The 16,035-nt window shown below is 43.5% G+C and overlaps 1 protein-coding gene across 1 annotated transcript; it reads left to right on the forward strand.

Annotated features, from left to right (window-relative positions):
- Positions 1-319: 319 nt before the first annotated feature.
- LOC133351257 (mucin-like protein) lies at positions 320-14,403 on the forward strand. The gene is made up of 11 exons (XM_061566361.1): positions 320-1,091; positions 3,515-3,625; positions 4,522-4,727; positions 5,823-5,889; positions 6,094-6,261; positions 6,426-6,542; positions 8,179-8,442; positions 9,642-9,788; positions 10,156-10,343; positions 11,705-11,886; positions 14,400-14,403. Exons 1-11 carry the CDS (start codon positions 320-322, stop codon positions 14,401-14,403), a joined length of 2,226 nt encoding a protein of 741 aa, XP_061422345.1.
- The last annotated feature ends 1,632 nt before the right edge of the window (positions 14,404-16,035 follow it).

Here is a 16,035-nt window from a genome sequence, read left to right on the forward strand (position 1 = left end):
GTCAGCTGCCCTAAAGGCCCGTCGTATCGACATCGTATGCATCCAAGAAACGAAGTGGAGTGGAGCAAAGGCCAGGGAGATTGGAGAAGGATACAAACTGTTCTACAACGGTGAAAGAAACACCAAGAACGGCGTTGGAATCGCAGTCAGCCAAAATCTACGAGACAACGTCGTGGCCGTCCACCGCGTTTCCGACCGCCTCATGTCCATCGAAATCGACTCAAACGACCTACGCCTCCGGGTGGTATCTTGTTATGCGCCGCAGCCCGGCTGCCCAGCAGATACCAAGGAGGAATTTTGGGAACAATTTGATGGACACATGCAATCGATAAATGGAGAAGAGCAGTTAGTAATTGGTGGAGACCTAAATGGACACGTTGGAAGCGCCCTGGATGGATACCCTCGAAACCATGGTGGCCAAGGATATGGTACCCGGAACGATGAGGGAAACCGAGCCCTGGACTTTGCGGAAGCCCATGATCTTGTCCTCGCCAACACCTTCTTCAAGAAGAGACCGTCCCATCTCATTACGTACGCCAGTGGTGGGAGATCAACTCAAATTGATTACTGGCTTGTCAAGCGGGATAAGCTGAAAACGGTGACAAACACTAAAGTCATACCATCGGACAACATCGCCCCACAACATCGCATCCTGGTCATGGACATAAAAATGGACATTGGCCAGCGACATCGCCCACCAACAACTGGACAGCAGCGAATTAAGTGGTGGCGGATGAAGGAATGCAAGGATCAGCTGAGAGTTGCCTTTAATCAGATTGACGTGAACACCAACCGACCGGCGAATGCGATTTGGGAAGATCTCGCCGGCCAACTGTGCACAGCAGCAACGGAAGCACTGGGGCTAACTAAGCCGGGAAAACACTTCATTGACAAGCAAATATGGTGGTGGAACGAAGAAGTTCAGCTAGCAGTGAAAGAGAAGAAGCTAGCTTTCAAGAAGTGGCGCCAAACGCTCACAGATCTGGATTACCAACATTACAGAAACTGCAAATCGGCAGCGAAGCGAGTAGTTGCAGCGGTGAAATTAGCTCAATACGACCAACTGTATGTCGAACTGGACACCCCAGAAGGTGCCAATAAGATCTATCGACTGGCAGAGGCGCGCCATCGTTCGACTCAGGATATTGGTCAGGTCAAATGCATAAAGGATGAGAATCACAGCGCTCTCAGAGACCCGCCCGCCATCCTTCAACGCTGGAGCGACTACTTCTCTGGAATCTGCAACCAGGAATTTCCCCACCCACCTATTATTAGCGCTGAACACGTCCTCGGTCCGGTTTCACCTATCACCATCACTGAAGTGGAACAAGCTATCAAGAGAATGAAGAATGGGAAAGCGACTGGCCCAGACGATATCCCTGCTGAGGCCTGGAAGATCATTGGCAGGCAGGGTGCTGCCCTCCTTACCCAGCTCTTCAGCACCATCACGAGCACCAGTGAGGTCCCAGAAGCCTGTTCGACCAGCACGACGGTTCCAATTTGGAAGGGTAAAGGGGACGTGGCAGAATGCTCGAATTACAGGCCAATCAGGCTCCTGTGTCATGCGATGAAGATCTTTGAGCGAGTTTTGGACACGAGGATTAGAAACATCATCACCCTATCACCCAACCAATGCGGCTTCGTCAAAGGATGTGGCACTACGGACGCCATATTCGCGGCGAGGCTCCTGCTGGAGAGGCACAGAGAGAAGAACAAAGCTGTGCACGTGTCGTTCCTCGACCTTGAAAAGGCATTTGACAGGGTCCCCCACGACCTCATCTGGCACTCGCTTCGATCCCATGGAGTCCCTGAAACCTACTTGCATTGGGTGCAACTCCTATACAAGAACGTCACCAGTGCAGTCAGGTGTGCAGTGGGCATATCACCGCCATTTGCCATCAGCGTTGGAGTGCACCAAGGATCGGCCCTGTCACCACTCCTGTTTATCCTGTGCATGGACACGATCACTGCCGACCTGCACACGCCCCTTCCATGGTCAATTCTCTACGCGGATGACGTCCTCCTCTCAGATGAAGAGAGAGGAGAAGTGGAAAGACAAACGCGCCTGTGGAAGGAACGTTTGGACGAAAACGGGATGAGGTTCAACATCAAAAAGACGGAGTATATGGAGTGTGGCCCCCAAACCGACGGCACCATCAGTATTGACGGAGAAGATCTGAAGAAAGTGACGGACTTTAAGTACCTGGGCTCCACCATCAGCTCAGATGGTAGCATCACGACTGATGTGAGGTCACGAGTCAATGCGGCGTGGATGAAATGGAGGCAAGTCACCGGAGTCCTCTGTGATCGGAAAATGCCGGATAGGCTGAAGGGAAAAATATACAAGACCATCGTCCGACCGGTGGCACTCTATGGATCCGAGTGCTGGCCAGCCACAACTGTACACGAACAAGCTCTCCACACCATGGAGATGAGGATGCTCAGATGGAGCCTCGGGCTCACTCGATGGGATCGTGTCAGGAACGAAGACGTTCGGAAGCGACTTGGTGTGGCCCCCATTGCGGACAAGATGCTTGAGGCAAGGCTTCGGTGGTACGGCCATGTGATGCGAAGTGAAGAGTCATCAGTGGCCAAGACTGCCGTGCGTATTGAGCCAGAGGGCCGCCGTCCACGCGGACGTCCGAAGAAGCGATGGATGGACCGAATAAAGGAAGACATGAAGACGGTCAACGCATCCCCTGAAGATGCCCTGGACCGAGCCAAATGGAGAAGACAATGCCGAAAAGCGGACCCTGCGCCACAGCGGGAACAACGCTAGGAAGAAGAAGAAGAATCAAGAGTAAAAAAAAAGTTAGATACTTATATTGTAGATCTGCATATTTTTATGGCTCTCTTTATGGTTCAGCCTGTAATTGTTGTATACTAATATACTGTATATCAATTATACGTTTTTACTATAATACTCCTATAAAACAAAGCTATGTAGTCATTATGTTTACGAGCTTTGGTAGTCTTAAACTACCTCGTTTTAATTTTAGCTCCATCACAAACTGGAGTGCACTTCCTGAAGGATGAACCGTGTATTCTTTTAATCAACAATAATAATTAAAAGTCAAGTAGGTAAAACATTTAAATTAATTAAAGTAAAATAAAAATAAAAATCACGACGTTTCAGAGGAAACACAAGCTTCCGTCTTCAGGTGGAACCGTCACAGCCCGACAGCTGTATCAAGTAAATGAGAGATTACAAGAGATACCACTCCGTATATATAATGGTTGAGGGGGAGGGCAAGGGCCAGGAACGGCTCACTTTTCATTATTATGGTAAGGTGCGGCTGTCGGGCTGTGACGGTTCCACCTGAAGACGGAAGCTTGTGCTGCCTCAGAAACGTCGTGATTTTTCTTTTTCTTTTACTTTTATTAATTTAATTTTTTTACCTACGTGACTTTACCGAAAAAACCTAAGAATATGAATCCTTGCAGTCACGAAAGCTTCAAATCTCTAGAAATAATTAAAATGTTACTTGTGAATGTCTTCTTGTATCAGAATAAGACGTGGATCCCTTCAGATACTGCTGCCAGTCCGGGGACAATCGGCTGTGCAGCTTGTACCACCAGAGGCGTCCTATTAACCGATGCACTTACTATAGACCTCCTTTCTTCGGTGAGCCTATTTTATGACTTCACAATAAAGTTTTATGATAAATTATCCAGCGCGCGATTATCCGGCTGCCAACATTTTCTGGCGGTCCCAGGCCGATCTGCCGAAACCGGCAACACCGCTCCAAATGCTGTAACTGTACCAGTACGGCAATCGGCACCACGTGCGTGATAAAAAAGTACCTATGCTTGATTTAAGTGTTATATATTATGTACGGTACATTATTCACTACATGCAACTTAAACGTTGAAAATACTGCACTCTATACATCACCCCATGCAGAGTCTCAACTTTTTAAAGTAGGATATTTTTTTGCCTCTTTGTTTATTTATTCCAATTTCATATCCTAAACAAATTTCAAACACTCAAAGCATACACAACATCTCCGAAGCCGCCGGATAATGCATGATCTCCTGTGTTTCAAAATGGTACAGCACCGCCATTGAATGGTTGAATCAATTGTTGTCAGATGTGACAGATTCTCAGTTGTATTTTTTACATCTCATGTAGATGATAAATTGAGTTTGTTTGGAATTGCATCTGAATCAAACGTTAAATTACTCGCAGATTATTCCACTGGATATAACTGCAGGACATAGCAGCATCTCCCCACTACTTGTGAAACTACTGGAGACATTACGCACCTGTGAAACACATTGCCTTATGGATAGCCTCGTGCTATAAGAAATGGGTGAAGATAAAAGGAGTTGTGACTTGGTTGACTGAACGTTGTGCTTTTTCTTGTTGCTATTTTAGCATTAATCTTCGGCGAACCTCACATCACGAACCTTGACGGTTACTCACAAAAATAATAATTTGGGATGGTGAAATGTTTGGCGCACTGGGACTATGAACTTCACCATTTAACATTGTCAACTTGGTTACCTTTTTCATTGCAGCGTTTCTCATTGGCGACCCTCATGTCACGACCCTGGACAATGCCGCATACACCTTCAATGGCCTGGGAGAGTACACGGTCTTAGAAGCATTTGGAGAGAACATCACTTTCACCATGCAGGCCCGGACAGCAATTGCAGGTGTCATTGGAGTCTCCAAAGCCACTTCTTTTGTTGCCATTGTAGCCCAAGAAAATGGATCCGCAAAGGTATGTGGCAGTGACGCGATATAGTATGTTATGTATATTTAACTTTACATGTACATAGGTTTTTACTCATTCATTGTATAAATAATAGCCACACAAACATTCCGAATCACCTGCCTAACAAAAGACTAAACCTGAATTAATATACATGTGTTTTAGGGATGACATTCAGATAAAAAAAAAATTTAGGGACTATTTTTTTAACTTCTTTAAGATGCATAGATCATTTCCATTTTGTACAAATGTAAAATGTGTCTGTGCTAACAATAGTAAAGTGCTCCGATTATCAGGGGTGGCTTTGTGCGGTGCCAAAGAAGTTCAACATACATGCAATAGTATATGTCACCTGACACCATGTAAAACCACTTTTGTCTGGGAAAAAGCGTGAAAGTGACGTCACTTCTAGTGTTCGGATGATGATTGCTTGTGTTGCAATCGAAACGTCGTGATTTAATCTATTTTATTTTATACCTACGTGACTTTACCGAAAGAACCAAAGAGTATGGATCCCTGCAGTCACGAAAACTTCAAATCTAGACTCAATTAAAACTCAATAATCAATATAATGAAATGCCGTACCTAGGCCTGATTTTCACAATCCGAACTTGGGAACATCCCTTATGTGTGTTTTACACCCCCTGCCAGGATGGAGTGAGCTCTTTGGGTTAGGCTGGCTGTAAGCCTGTACTTAAAAAAAAATAAGGCAGAGGTGAAGCACTGCAATTGCTTGTTCACTCCATTGTTGGCAGAAGGTTGTCAATTACAGAAGGCTCTACAGAGCTCCTCTAGACGGCATTTTCTGGCCTACTCTTCCACGCTGGCCAGACCTTGGTGGGGGATACTCACATTTTTCCCCACCACACATGAATATTGACAATATGGGACCACCGTTTTAACCAGTATAACTCAGTGATGTGCCAGTGTGTTGCAAATCTTAATTAGTGTAAAGGTATCATACATAAAAAAATATATGTTAATGGATAACTTAAGCTTTGTATATATATATTTTTATTCAGTCATTATTGAAGACTGTGATAGAGTATTTTCAGATAGTGTAATGTATTGTTTTCTTAAACTTGTTTTGTGTGTAATTTAAAGGTTGAATGGATTCTCAAAAACAATATCACAATAATCCTAGTAGATGGTGACGTTGCAAATATCACAGGTAAATCTCCCTTTTATCTTTGCACACGTTACACATATTGCAATGGGAACCTAAATAAATATCAACCTGTTTATTAAGCTTACCGTGAATACTATCTTATGCTATTTTCTGCATAAGTGCACAACCACCTTTCCCAAATTTTAATGACAGATGTCTGCCCAAAAGTCATTGCCCGTGCATTCTCTTCTGGACGATTTTTTGCAGATTCACGCGTTTACTTCAATAAAACCTCCGTTTGGCGATCAGAAAATTCCTCCATCACTGCCTCCTTCCCGTCGGGCATCTCTGTGAACGTAACGGCTTCTTACGGGGCCCTCAACTTCATCACGATGCTGCCCGAGAGCTTCATCAACATGACGCAGGGTTTGCTGGGTAAGGGACTCAACTGATACCGTGGCTAACAGCGATTCTACCAGCGGTGTGTTGCCAAATTTAATATTCATCTGAAATTTCGGAAAACGTGGCGTCAGAGAAAGTTACGTCGCTAACATGGCATCGTATCCTTTATTTCTTCCGATCAATTTTTTTATTTGCAGGCGTTTTCAACAAAGATCCAACAGATGATTTCCGAGCTGCAAATGGCACTGTGCTACCTTTTAACGGGACAGATGTACCTTCAGAGTCCAGGATTTACTATGAATTTGGGGTTACATGTAAGTATTCATAACTAGTGTGCGTGACACTTGTGTACGTAAGACTTTTATTGTAAAAATTATAACAAATTGTTCATTCCTTTTTTTTACTGTTAATATACCAGCACATGTGAGATTTTGGTGACGAGCCTTCAATATTACTTGAGTATTGGACATTTGAATAATATATAATGGTGTTTCAATAAGTAATGGTAATTTTAATGTGAGATTAATTCAATGACTAAAACGTACATTTTCAGAAAGCATCCGTTATCATTAACTTGGCAGACTATTTTTCTACGGTCATCTTCAACTCCTAAAATATGCGTTTCCCAGTGTCTCATAATCTTCATAATTCCAACAGTGTAAATGTATTTTGGTTGGCCCTTAAGCCGTGATAGTTACCACCGCACCATTTTACAAGTAATAATAAAAAAATTACTGTTTTGTCGCATCCATACTGTGCTCAACCACGACCACACTGAAGGTTAAAACATTAATTTTCCTGCTTGTTCCCATGAACTGCTGAACTTTGGAATTCTCTCCCATCGTCTATTTTGCTTACTCAATTCAAGAAACGTATCCCCAAAACATAGTGCTGTTTGTTGGTGAGCAATTGACGTTTTGGTGTCTGTGCTCAGCAACTGTGTTGAATAAAAATAAAAAGAACAAGAATATCTAGGTGCTGAAATCACTCAGCAACTAGATATATATATTTTTTTAAACAGTTGGAAGTCTGAAGAGTCGAGCGCCCGGCTGTGTGCCAGATGCTCTAGATTAGTGGTTCTTAAACTGGGGTGCATGCACCCCCTGGAGGAGCAAGATGCCCTCTCTGGGGGTGCCAGATATGGACAGATTTTTTTAGAGTGTAAATCATCGTAACACAAATTAAGCATGGGCATGTAAGTACAACTACTTTGTTTCATCAAACCTATGTATTTATTAACATCACATTATAACGACTGAGAACTAAAAGGGTGCTAGGCTGCAGTAAAGGTTAATAACCACTGCTCTAGATGACTATTCCATCACAGCTTCTAGCAGCTACACTATTGCCTGTGCAGTATAAAACATTATTGTGCGAACTCTATCAACACACCGTGATATTGTGTTTACATGTCAATATTGATCCAAAATCAACCTATGAACATGATCAATGTTGGCTATAATTTGAATAAAAACTGGCCTCCCACTTCTATTGGCAAAATGAACATGTTCGCATCCTCATTGTAGCCATTCCACCAATTAAAACAGTTGTCGCCATTGTTTTTCTTAATGTGTGGAAGGGTGTCACCATTTTTGATCACGTGCTGCATCTCATGGAGATGATAAAATTGCACATAAGTACCAGGGGTTATACCCAATTCACTCTGCAATTCTGAAACTTAAATCTCACTGGCATAGGTTCGAGATTTACCGAAAGATTTGTTTACTTAATGAAATACTCTTGTGTTCCAGCTTGATGCCTAACTATACGACGCGATCAACATATCGTGCAACGTAGCCCAAATGGTTTAATAACAAAATAAGAACATGTCACATGGATATTAAACCTGCATATTACTGTGCTTCGATTTAGTTCCTAAACGGTGTATTGTAAGCCATCTAAATGCACCCACATTTGTGAAAATAAAGTATTACCTTATTCTTTTCACAGGGCAAATAACTGCAAACACGAGCTTGTTTTCCTACAACACCAGTGATGGGGAGAGCTGGCACACCTACAACAACAACACTTTCGTGCCGTTATTTTACGAAGACCTCATAAACCAGACATCTCCAGAACGACTGGCCTTCGTCAACGCTTCCTGCGGAGGGCAAAAGGACTGCATTTTTGATGTGCTCAGCACTAACGACACCAACTTTGGAATGGCCACAAAGAACAGCGCTGGAGATTTTGGATCTCAGGGCCAAGCACTGCGTGAGATATACCTACAGTCTAGATTTTACTGGTAGGAACCCACTGGTTCCACCAGCCCACAGGGGATTATTGTGTCCGTCCGTCCGTCGTGCAGGGAGGGGAGGGTGGGGATGGGCTGGGTGGGGAGGGTGGGGTTGGGTGGGGTGTGGGAGGGGTGGGGTTGGGTGGGGGTGGGAGGGGTGGGACTGGGTGGCGTGTGGGAGGGGTGGGGCTGGGTGGGGAGGGGCTGGTCACCCCGTGGTGCCCTTATAAAACTCAACGTTTAACCTACTCACGCCGGCTTGTGCCCGCCCTCACAGTCGGGCATATTTGCGGTAATACACCACGCCGCCGTTGACCCTGGCCATTGACCGAGCAACCAAACGTTCCTACCAGCTCCCTCCACAGGAATGTGTTTTTGCAGATTGTACTATGCAGGTTTTAGTGGCTCTGCTGGAAAGCTTCCTGATATGTTTATGGGTTGTACCATCAATGTCTGATGTCACGCTCCGCGTGTTGGAATCTCCTTCAGGAACCGAATGTTTCGGAGCTCCCGCCACGGAACACTTCAGATATCCTGCTAAACGGCAGGGAACTGAATGAACCGAAATTAACTCGTAATTAGAGGCTCAGTAATACAGGGTGATCCATTTATAGAGACCCCACTGATTTCCAATGACTCTCTTATGGTACTTTATTTCCAACAGGTGGTTGGGTATTGAGAAAGCGAAGGCTCCGTATCTCACAGAGTAACGGAGAAAATATTTAATAAGGGTATTCACCAAGTATGTTAAGGGTATTCACCAGGTATGTTAATTATTTTCTCCCCTTCTACCCTTTTCCCCTCCCCGGTATAAACGTTCATGTCCCCACTCATGGTCACCACCTGGATGTGGCGGTGAACCCAGGTCTCCCACCCCGCCTTTAAGTGGGCACCTGGCGCGCCGAATACGGGGCTGCTGTTCGGGGAATTTATGTCCCCCCCCGTCTCCGTTCGGAAGGGGACATTCTAGAGGCTTTCAATGCGATCGTTGTGTTTTTACATCACGCGATCCCGTTATTGTAACAATATCTATACATGGTTCGACAATAAAAAATAACTGGAAGACGTCATAGAGCGAACTCTTATTTATAGATAAGTGGTTCGTGTTATATGAGAAGAGGATGACTACACACTTCGGCATAGTTCTTAGATGACCCTTGTTCAATTTCTGTTGCAGAAAACTTCCCTCCCAACATCACAACGGGCGGTCGACTCTTCACCAGCCTCAATCAAACGGTCTCGGTGCAGATCAATGCAAAGGACCCCAACAACGACACCATCGTATTTTCCATGGCAACCAACTCGTCAGGCCTTACAGTCACACGTGAGTAGTTTGTGCATGTCTAGAATTCTAATTTGCGACGTACGTTTTGTAACTTACGATTGTGTACAATGATGACCATTTTATTTGGATTTTAAACATACTCTGTTTCCTGCACAGTGTAAGAAAATTGTAATTGTATATGATCTGGGATTACTTGGACTTTCCCGTTACTAAAATGAATGTTCAGGTGTATACTTAATATCGATTCTTACGTTAATGATATGCGTTGTTTGTGTGTGTGTAAGAATTGATGTTTCAATCCGTGCACATTGTATATAATGGGTTCACATATCTCCAGACCACGAGAGGCCACTACGTCCCTCAGTGTACCAAAATGACCGTGGTTTTTGGGTGCTGCTTGTTGCAGCTGATGGCAATTTGACGTGGAGCCCCAGAAGCTCGAAGCCAGCGTTTGACGTGGTGAGCGCCAGCGACGGCAAGGCCTCCTCTGCGCTGCTGCTCAACCTCACTCTGTGCAACTGCAGCGCCCACTCCACGTGCCTCTACAACCAGACCACCCTGAGCATGAATTCCAGCGATGGATCCTCTTTCCAGGTCAGCTGGGAAGTCCCTCACTTCACGACTTCAATCGCAGCCACTACGTGATAGTTGTTTTCAGAAATGACGTTCATGGAAAGTTGACCAAATACATTGTTTTTAATGGCTTATTCTAGTTCAATTTCTTAATTTAACGATGGCAGTGGGGCAGAATAACAAAAACTTTACACATTCGTCAATAACAACCGTCTTCAGGTGAAAGATTTCCCCCTCTTTTAACCTGAAGACGGTTGCTTGTGTTGCGATCAAAACGTCGTGATATATTATTTTTCTACCTTCGTGACTTTACCGAAAGAACCAAATAGTCTAAGAGTAGACAAAGCAGAGACAACTGATGATGTTGGGTGTAATCTCCAGCGAAACGTCAGACAAATCTGGAACATTTTACTGGTAGGACCTCCTGGTTACACCAGCCCACAGGGGATCATTGTGTTATCGTGCAGGGAGGGGCTGGATGGGGAGGGGCTGGGTGGGGAGGGTTGGGCTGGGTGGGGAGGGTGGGGCTGGGTGGGGGGTGGGAGGGGGGGCTGGGTGGGGAGGGGCTGGTCACCTCGTGGTGCCCTTATAAAACTCAACGTTTAACCTACTCACGCCGGCTTGTGCCCGCCCTCACAGTCGGGCATATTTGCGGAATACACCACACCGCCGTTGACCCTGGCCATTGACCGAGCAACCCAACGTTCCTACCAGCTCCCTCCGCAGGAATGTGTTGCTTGCTTTTCAACCTTCCTCCATTTTTGCGGATAAATCAAATAAAGTGGCACATTTGCCCACCTGGCAAAATTATTTGATTGGCTTTGTTGGGTGGTGAAGGGTTCGAGTTGAAAATTGACACTATAGCTGCAAGATCTTAACCATAATGAACTAATATGAATCATCATTTTGGTCGTCAAAGCCTGTATATAAAGTGAGGCAACTTTGCGTTGGTGGAACGTCTATATTTATAACATGATTCACGGTTCTTAAATTAGCAGAAAATGAAAGTTTAGTTTTAGTTTTCATCTGTATTTCATTGGCTGGCTATAATGATAAATTCTCATTCAAAAGGTCAAGATCTCATTTTAAATAGCCCGATATGTACAGACACTGCTGAATTCAAATGTACTCAAACATACACAAAATGTACTGTTTTTCAACTTTAATACGTTTTCATTGAGTACTAAGAGACAGATTATATGATTTTGTAAAAATCATTGTGGTATCAGAAAACAGCATCCTCTTACCACTTTTGGTGTGCTTGAATATATACCGTTTCATCATAATGCTTGATCGGCCCTTAGCGGGAAGATGGCTTTAGTTTGCGTACATAACCCGTGTCACGCCTCATTTATTTGCCGTGTTGCTGCGATCGTCTGAAGGTTGCCGGCTGTCTGTGTGATCCTGGCTACGCGGGAGCATACTGCACGGACGACTACAATGCCTGTGTAGACAGCCCTTGTCATCCTGGAGTGACCTGCACAGATCAACCTGCACCCTCCCTAGGCTTTTCGTGTGGGCCCTGTCCCGTTGGGCTCACAGGCAACAGGCAGCAAGTGTTTCGGTGTGTACATATTTCACTGTTGATTTTGTTTACTAGTCCGTCATTTGCTACAAATGAATGAGGTGCAGTACAGACACTTTTTAGGAAATCAATGAAGATTTTTTTTCTTCCTGAGTAAAACAAATACATTAAAAACCCACCATATTAAAATAACTTACTGCAGCGATAAAGGCTTAAGAAACGTACTGATTCTTTCAACTGCTGTGGCGGGAGATCGATGAATCAACGACCTTGTGATGAATTGATCAAGAGAATCCACAATGTGCTTGTATGTGCGTGTGTGTCAATTGATTCCTTGCAAAAGAAATGTTGCATCTCAATGGTCATTTTTCTCGTTGAAAATATTGCATCAAAGATTAAAATATGCTAAAAGTTTAATTTGCATTGTCACCTTTTGACAATTAAGTCCGTGTAATAGGATATATACAATAAAAGAGTACACTTACGTTGCCTTCCAGCTCAATTATTGATTTGTATTCATGCTGTCTCATGCTTTCTTTCATTCAGATGTGGACGAATGTCTCAATTCGCCCCCACCATGCGAGCAGACCTGCTTGAATACGCTCAAAAGCTTCGAATGCAACTGTACCACTGGCTTCATCATCAACACAGAAAATAGCACACAATGCGACGGTGCGTTGTGTCCTGCACATTTGTAGTTAAAAATGCCACTCGCAAAATGTAGCCTAAATCGAGGTTGTCAAGTGTAGAGCCTGCAAAACAACGTTACTTCCGAGGATGCTGTGGTTTTCGTATGACACATGGGCTTACCGAATTGCCCTGGGACGCAACAGCGTCTTTCTTAAAATCACGTGACTCAGCAATGTATTGGCCTGACAGCCTCTCATGCTGGGGAAACAAACACATTTTAATACCTGTCAACCCCTTATCAGTGCCTACCTTATTACAGACCAATTCAGACCTTATTGGTCACCCAGTGCCCTTATAAATATCAACGTTTATCCTACAAAGTCCCATCACAATGAAGAAACACAAACAGATAGACAAACATTTTATTGTTGCCCGTATTGAAAGGCTGTACGCTGTATGGACCTGAAAACTCTATTTCCCTTCACAAGAATACGGGTAAACGATATGGGTTTACACGTATGCATTGTCATAGATATATTATGCAATGAGATGTTGTAATTATTTAAGGACGTTACCCCCCAACTTATAGAGTTGGCTAAAGTGTACCCTCCGGAGCTCAACTACTTGATTCCACTCCAGCCTTTAACACAAAAAAACACGTCGATTGTTCTCTTTTTTTATTCCCATAACTTGCTTGCTGGAACTTAATGTACATTTATTTACATCTTAAAATACCGTGTTTGCAGAGATGCTGCTTATATTAGTCGAAACCCCAAACTCGGGGGATAGTTACTCATTACTCATCAACTAATGTTATTATTTTTTGTTTGGGAAGTTTATTGTTTTAACATGTAGTGTTTGACATGTATTGTTTGAAAATGTATTGTTTTAACATGTACAACTTTTCTCTGTGTTTAGACATCGATGAGTGCGCCTTGAACTCTACACTTTGTCGTGCAAATGGCCAATGTGTGAACACACCTGGGGGTTACAATTGTACATGCAAACCTGGATTCCAAGGAGATGGAAAATTATATTGCATAGGTAAGAAATCGCGTGCGATGCTCTACATCTTTGGTTGCTTGGATGATTTTTGAATAACAATGCAAATGCCCTTTTGTAGATGTACACATGCATGGCTCACTTAAAAAAACACATGTGATTGCAGGGTTTCGAACCGTTCATTTTTATTGATCTATTTGTTTACGTGGGTAAGAAACATTTGGCCTCAATCCGATTCACAAGAATGACCCCAACGGTGGACCTTGGTGAAAAAACAAAGAGAGTAACATCAGCGAAGAGATTATAACATTGCTCGACACTGAGTAACAAAGACCATTTAAGGAAAACAAACAACATTTAAGTGGTACTGGAAGGCGGCATGGAAAGATAACCGCAAATCGCGTGGGGTTCACTTACCATGTGTGCAAGAAAGGGACATCTTAAATTAAGTAAAGGGCCGAATTATAGTGCAAAGTTTGCCATGCTTTGTGAGCTTGTGACCTCATCGAAGCAATGCGGTGTGGATGTATCTGGGGCCCATGTACTACATACATGTGTCCAGCCCACGACGACAGGAAATTGTTTTTAATTATTAAGGTGCAATTGTGTAGATATTAGCCCTGCTCGATGTGCTTGCAACCCATGGGTAATGCAATATTAATGGTAGTTGATTGAAACTTGCTCGATCCACTATTGAATGTCCATTTTGTCCTCAAATGTGTTTAAAATACGTTTTTCTCAGCAGTAAATGTATCATCAGATTGCTTGCAGTGAACTGGCTCACTGCATCTCCTCTGACCCATACAGAAAGTATGCTTCATACCGCTCTTTAAATTTATGTAAGAGGTCAAAGAGAACACTTTGCTATTCATGCACTTGCCCCTTTTGAATCTCAATTCATGTTTGTTTTTCTCCTACAGATAAAGATGAGTGTGCATTGGCCACCAATCCCTCCTTTTCCATTAACAATTCGGTCTGCCTGAACAGTGAAGGGTCCTATTCTTGTAACTGCACATCTGGCTACGCTGGACCAAACTGCACAGGTAGTACAATCTTTATACAGTAAAACTATTAGCATATGTGTAAGTGCCCTTTCTGGAAATAAAGCAGGTGTTAAGATGTTCAAACATCAAATAGATACCTATTGCTAGGCATCAAATCTGCATTAACCATACATACTTGTGGTAATACATGCAAATATACATACTCTAATAATTATATATGCATTGTCTTTGAAACTGATTGGCCGACACTGGTCAGACAGGGCCATAAAGAAGACATGTATTGCATAAAGAAGCATGTGTTGCAACAAGTATGTGTGGCTAATGCAGACTTGATTCTGTGCAAACGGTATCTATTGGATGTTAGAACATCTTAACACCTATTTTATTGCCAGAAAGGGTAAAGCCTATTATTATTTTCTCATCGTCTTGATACTGGCAAAAAAGTCCTATTGATATCACTGCATGTAAAAATATATCCATGAATGCATTTAGAAAACAGCATTGAAACACTATATTAAATGACTGTGATATGTACGATCATTCTTTTTTTCAGATATAAATGAGTGTACAAGTGGCCATGATTCATGTCACTCAGATGCCACATGCTCCAACACGGACGGTTCCTACAGTTGCAGCTGCAACACCGGCTACATCGGAAATGGCATGAACTGCGCCGATGAAGACAAGTTTTCGAATGGGAAAAGCAACTGTGATAGGAATTATGCAAACTGTGTGAACACCATTGGATCCTTCACTTGCCTATGTGCCAGCGCATACACTGGCAATGGGACCTACTGCACAGGTATATTTTTTTAAAAACTGTCTTAATGTGGATGAGATTTCTGAAAATGCGACAGGTGGATTGAACACTGGGTGTTTTGTGGTGGAATATTTGCGAAAATATCAAAAGTTTTTTGTTTTCACAGATTTGCTACGTATCATAAAAAATATATTTTAAGTCCATTTGACGTAACATATATGAAGCCCATCACAAATTGATCAAAATGTAGCCTTTGACAAGTATTTGTAACAATATTAGTCATGCACACAAGCTCCATATTTAATGATTTGATTGGCCTCTTGGGCTTCATTTATCTGTTTTGTTGCCTTACTGTGCAATACAATTTGTGGACATAAAACATCTTAATACAATTGTAGTGTCTTGTAAAATCACTCAGACTAACACGTTGTAACAGGTCACCTGCTTACACTGTATTTGCCTATTCTTGCACCTGTTGTCGGCACTCCAATCACTGTCTCTATGGTAACTTCTGTTAATCAAGTCCCACCTCGCTAACCTGCACACAGCAACTCTCGCTCTCAGTAGCTCCGCACTCAGCAGCGCTCACACAGAGGCTTGCACACAGCAGCGCTCACACAGCGGCTTGCACACAGCAGCGCTCACACAGCGGCTTGCACACAGCAGCGCTCACACAGAGGCTTGCACACAGCAGCGCTCACACAGCTTCTCACCCAGCGCCGCTGCCCTCGCCTACATTCCCTCAAACCCATTCACTCGTCCGATCCGGGCGGGGGGATCAACTATCACCCG

Source organism: Lethenteron reissneri, chromosome 36 (assembly GCF_015708825.2).
Source record: "Lethenteron reissneri isolate LAM-NWPU_2019-01 chromosome 36, ASM1570882v1, whole genome shotgun sequence".
Classification (NCBI taxonomy): domain Eukaryota; kingdom Metazoa; phylum Chordata; class Hyperoartia; order Petromyzontiformes; family Petromyzontidae; genus Lethenteron; species Lethenteron reissneri.

What these genes read in the sequence shown, in the direction of transcription:
- LOC133351257 (XM_061566361.1), top strand. Translation starts at nt 320, where the DNA reads ATGCAATCGATAAATGGAGAAGAGCAGTTAGTAATTGGTGGAGACCTA. An exon ending in CTATGAATTTGGGGTTACAT is followed by an intron (nt 6,543 to 8,178) that starts GTAAGTATTCAT and finishes TTCTTTTCACAG; the next exon opens with GGCAAATAACTGCAAACACG. An exon ending in ATCTCAGGGCCAAGCACTGC is followed by an intron (nt 8,443 to 9,641) that starts GTGAGATATACC and finishes TTTCTGTTGCAG; the next exon opens with AAAACTTCCCTCCCAACATC.